Source organism: Fulmarus glacialis, unplaced genomic scaffold (assembly GCF_000690835.1).
Source record: "Fulmarus glacialis isolate BGI_N327 unplaced genomic scaffold, ASM69083v1 scaffold16935, whole genome shotgun sequence".
NCBI classification, from domain to species: domain Eukaryota; kingdom Metazoa; phylum Chordata; class Aves; order Procellariiformes; family Procellariidae; genus Fulmarus; species Fulmarus glacialis.
In genome coordinates this window covers 90,962-95,870 of record NW_009212518.1, presented here as the reverse complement: position 1 = coordinate 95,870, position 4,909 = coordinate 90,962, and the positions used below count along the sequence as shown (strand labels likewise).

The 4,909-nt window shown below is 39.0% G+C and overlaps 1 protein-coding gene across 1 annotated transcript in view; it reads left to right on the top strand.

Moving 5' to 3' along the window:
• Positions 1 to 964: 964 nt before the first annotated feature.
• SEMA6D (sema domain, transmembrane domain (TM), and cytoplasmic domain, (semaphorin) 6D) overlaps positions 965 to 4,909 on the top strand; it is a 13,722-nt gene continuing 9,777 nt past the window's right edge. The window contains exons 1-10 of the mRNA XM_009577916.1: positions 965 to 1,073; positions 1,437 to 1,548; positions 2,140 to 2,200; positions 2,312 to 2,374; positions 2,465 to 2,566; positions 2,783 to 2,873; positions 3,151 to 3,270; positions 3,725 to 3,813; positions 4,579 to 4,796; positions 4,870 to 4,874. Of these exons, the coding sequence (XP_009576211.1) occupies positions 965 to 1,073; positions 1,437 to 1,548; positions 2,140 to 2,200; positions 2,312 to 2,374; positions 2,465 to 2,566; positions 2,783 to 2,873; positions 3,151 to 3,270; positions 3,725 to 3,813; positions 4,579 to 4,796; positions 4,870 to 4,874 (970 nt within the window). The remainder of the gene's footprint in view (positions 1,074 to 1,436; positions 1,549 to 2,139; positions 2,201 to 2,311; positions 2,375 to 2,464; positions 2,567 to 2,782; positions 2,874 to 3,150; positions 3,271 to 3,724; positions 3,814 to 4,578; positions 4,797 to 4,869; positions 4,875 to 4,909) is intronic.

Sequence of the window (4,909 nt, the reverse complement as noted above, 5' to 3'; positions counted from 1 at the left end):
CTAAAATATCCCTGCAGTTTAATTGGAGAAGTTATGTTTCCCTTCCCCTCTTAAAAGCTTTGTTGTATAATGTTGTGGTGCTATCATAATATGTGCTGTATAATCTATAGAGCACACAAAGGCACAAAAAACCCCACCGTGAAAGTCTCTGAAGTTGCTAGCTTTCTACAGTGATAAATAGAATTAGGGGGAAAGTGGCATCTTGGGAACCCAGTTCAGCATTATGCCCCCATTTGAGTCTCTTGCCACCCTTGAAAAGCATGTGACAAGCACTGTCACACTGCAGAAGCAGCATTTTCACATTTACTTTGCACATGTGTAAATCACTGCACAAGGCAAAGCATCAAGTGTCTGGTCCTAGACATAAGGTCTTTTGCAATGAGCATGTTAGGTTTAGTATTATGATGGCACAGGCTGGAAACAAGCAATAATTTTAAAACATGGCATGGATGTTCAGACAGATTGTGTGTGTCATGACTTTTTGTGGGTAAGATTTAGGTATTTTATGGGGAAAGCGTTTTATTGGATGACATTCAGTGATAGAGGGGATGGAAAGAGATTGCAGTTTAATTAAAATTCTAATCCCAAGTTTGACAATTTTTCTTGCCAGGTCAGCAGCCTGCAGTTCTGTTTGTGATTCCTGTGAATTAAATGGGCTGACAGTCATCAGCTTCTTCAGAAATGCCTGTAAATCCAGCTAAAAATTAGCAAACATCAATATGTTTCGGAGCAGCTTTAAGTAGGGATATGTCACGGAGCAGTTTTCCATCAACATACAGGAGCCTTTCATAAGCACCAATTTAGTCCACTGCTGCCAGTGCTCAAATACAAATGAAAAATCCCTTCTTCTGCCGTAGGAAGTCACGTTTACTGTCCTGTGCTTCTGAAATCTCACTGGCGTGTTCCTGTTTCCCAGGTAGTTAAACAGTGTTGCCACAAAGGTAGTACTCGTCTTTCACCAGCCATGAGGCTTCCTCTGCTTTGTGCCTCCGTGATGCTAATGAGTCTGTCCCAGTGCCGAGCTGTCAGCTTCCCTGAAGATGAGGACCCTATTAACATTGTTGACTACCACTGTAAGTAATCTGCAAATGGTGCTAACCACTAGGGAAAAAGTTCTAAGGTGTTTTTTTTTCCCTTGGGATGTTAAAAAAAAAAAAAGTCTGTTTTCTTTCAAATTGAAATGTGTTTACTGGCTTTGTATCTTTAATAGAACACTTAATCATTTTCTTAAAAAAGCAATCAGAAATACAGCAATAACTTCAGGAAAAAGAACATTTGCTGACATTAGCCATCTTTTTCTCATTTATATTCAAGACATTACTCAAGGAATTTAGTTTAAACCCTTCTACACCTAGTATATACAGCTAATCAATGCCATATATTGATTCTTTAGCTCTATAATCCTGAGTGATGGTGTAGCCCATTTTTACTTGCAGATTCAAGGCAATATCCAGTATTTAGAGGACGCCCTTCAGGCAATGAATCTCAGCACAGACTGGACTTCCAACTGATGCTGAAAATTCGAGACACACTTTATATCGCTGGCAGGTAATTTTCTTTCACTCAGTTCATTAGATTAAAATTCTTTTCTTTTCTGGTTTTGCATTAATGTGTGAAATTCATTTAGAAAAATCTGCAGAATATGATAGAAATTAGAATTGGGGGAGGACTTCCCAGAGAAATATACCGTATCTATGGCCAGTGCATGAAAATTGGATTTGAAGGCTGCAGTTACTGTAGTTATGCTAAAACCAATGATCAAATACTCTTTTTCCTCTTTTATATTACTGCCCTGATAAAAACCTCTCCTGATCATTTTAAACTTAGACTGACACATCAGGGATGTGAGGATAACGCACTTGAATATTTACAGTCCAGATTAGTCTTCAACAGAATGGAAAGACAGAGATGGATAGCTGGACACTGTAGGTGCTATCTAAGGACCACACCAATTAAAATCAAAACCACCCATGTTGCCCATGACCAACTTTCTCTGATTTGTATTAAACACAGAAAATGCATAAGCATTCCATAGAAGTTTCTGGTCTAACAAAACACTCTAAAAACAGATTTAGCTTATCAAAAATAAGGCTAATGAATTAATGAATGTACTTGTGTCTTTTTACTCTTTGCAAACAGGGACCAAGTTTACACTGTAAACTTAAATGAAGTTCCAAAATCGGAAGTTACTCCAAGCAAGGTGAGTAGATACAGGTGCTGGCAAGGGAGAGGTATTTTCTTTGGTTTTAATTTTTCTAAGATTTTTTTGTGGAAAGGAAATCAAATGTTCTTTTCTGGTTTGATTTAACAGAAACTAACATGGAGGTCAAGGCAGCAGGACAGAGAGAACTGTGCTATGAAAGGCAAACATAAAGTAAGTTTAGCATGTACATTATAGAAAAACAACACTAATATTTATTATATGTGTGAAGTGTGTGATTAATACATCTTACTCTCTTTTCAGGATGAATGCCATAACTTCATTAAAGTCTTTGTTCCAAGAAATGATGAGATGGTGTTTGTCTGTGGAACAAATGCATTTAACCCTATGTGCAGATACTATCGAGTAAGAATATTGAAAATGTTATTAATCTGTTACTGGTTTTGCTTGCCCTAATCATGCTATAGCAAATACATCCAGATTGGAGAGTGCTTCAAGGTGAAATAAAAACAGACAGAAGCCAATGTGCTGAATTAAGTTTTCTGGAAAGACAGTGTTATGCTTTTGTGCCAGTGTACAAAATAGAAATGACACTATCACCCATTTATTTTTCTTCTCTAGCTGAATACCTTAGAGTATGATGGGGAGGAAATTAGTGGTTTGGCAAGATGCCCATTTGATGCCAGACAAACCAATGTCGCCCTCTTTGCTGGTAAGAACTTTTGCTTGTAATGAGTCTAAATGATTAATGACACCAAAGGAGCCAGAGAGCTTTTAAAGCAGGCCCAGGAAAGCTAAAGGTGTCATGGTGCCCCTGCTCTTAAATTTTTTAAAGGGCCTCCAAAGGATTAGAAGCTGATCTGTTAATAAATAGGTTACAGCATCTTGGGGAAGAGTGACAGTAAAGAAATGGGGAAAAATACAGGCTAGGCAGGATTCTGTAGATTATTAAAGGCCTCTTAATACCGCGTTTTCAACTTCCGTTTTAGATGGAAAATTGTATTCGGCAACAGTAGCAGATTTCCTGGCAAGTGATGCTGTTATTTATCGCAGCATGGGGGATGGATCTGCCCTAAGAACAATAAAGTATGATTCCAAATGGATAAAAGGTAATTTGGGGGAGTATTTTCCCATACACATGGCAAATGTAATTTCAGTGGCACAGAAGGTCAGGTAATTCACAGCCAACATGCTTTACACATGCTACAATGTCAGCATATATGCGGCTTTCAGTACAGTATGATTACAATAAGAAAGCAGTTTAATACAGGTAAAGCAAAATTTTTGTTAAATACATCAGTGAATGAATCTGCAGCAACAGAATACCTTAGCTGAAATGCAATTCCTCTGAGGCCTTTTTACAGTCCATTAGCCAACATTAAAGACTTCAACTTCATTTAAGCTCCAGTGCACCCATATTTGGACATCCTAAAGTATCTGGAAGATGGGAGCTCATGTTAGCTGGTATGGGCCTGTGGAGAAGCCGCCAAGTCACACAGCGTAGTCAGTGTCATGTGTCGATTGAGTAGTTCTTTGAAGTAACCTTCTTGCTCTTTCTTACAGAACCACACTTCCTCCATGCCATAGAATACGGGAACTACGTTTATTTCTTCTTCCGAGAAATTGCTGTAGAGCACAATAATTTAGGCAAGGTAGGTATTGTCTCAGCGAGCTGTCAGGTAGCCATGAGCCTTAGCAGAATGAGATCATCCTAAAACAGTACCAGTAACAAGCACAGTTTGCAATATGAGGTAGGGACTAGTACAAAGTTCGCATAGTTTTCCCATCATTATAATTTACCGGGGGCGGGGGGGGCGCAGGAGGCAGGGAAGAGAAACAGAACAGTGCATTCTTCAACCAAAAAATTGTTTCTGTTCTCTATGCCTTGCTGTTAGACGAGCTCGCTACAGGTATGTTTTAGTATTGCTGTTGCCTTAACACTTGTGGCAAGTAATGGGAAATCTGAGGGTTTTTTCATGCTTGTTAAAGAAACAAAAGAAAACGACACAAAAGAAGAGTTTCAAAGAAGTTTCTCTAATGTCCCTGGATATTGAATAATTCAGTCATGCCAGTACAGAGTACAGTCATGCCTCACCATGGAAGGACATTCTATAGTAAATTATTAAATCCTTTACACGTGGTTAATTGAAGTCTTTAAATCTCACTAACAATATGACTTTGAAGGGAGAAAAGGGTGGGGACAAGCTGCAGAGTTGTATTTGCTTGGTGATACTTTAAGATGCCTGTGCACCATGAGCTAAATACCGTTTGCATTCATCCCTTCTGTGCAGATAAATGGCAGCTTCCTGTTAACAAAATTATCTTTGGTGTTTTATTAACAGCTCAGAAACAAGCACTGCTTTCCTTGCATCTCTCAAGCCTTTCTCCCTTTTCCTTTTTTTTTTTGCCCTTCACAGGCTGTGTATTCCCGTGTGGCACGCATATGCAAAAATGATATGGGGGGGTCCCAAAGAGTCCTGGAAAAACATTGGACATCCTTTCTGAAAGCTCGGCTCAACTGCTCAGTTCCCGGGGATTCATTCTTCTACTTTGATGTTCTGCAGTCTATCACAGACATAATAGAAATCAATGGAGTCCCCACGGTTGTCGGTGTATTCACCACACAGCTTAATAGGTGAGAGATGAGCACACTTACATCAAAGATAGTTCTCTGGTTCTGTCTTACACTGAGGTTGGTGCCATTGCAGTCTGAGTTCTTGCAACTGTTTTTTTTTAATTTTACAGCAT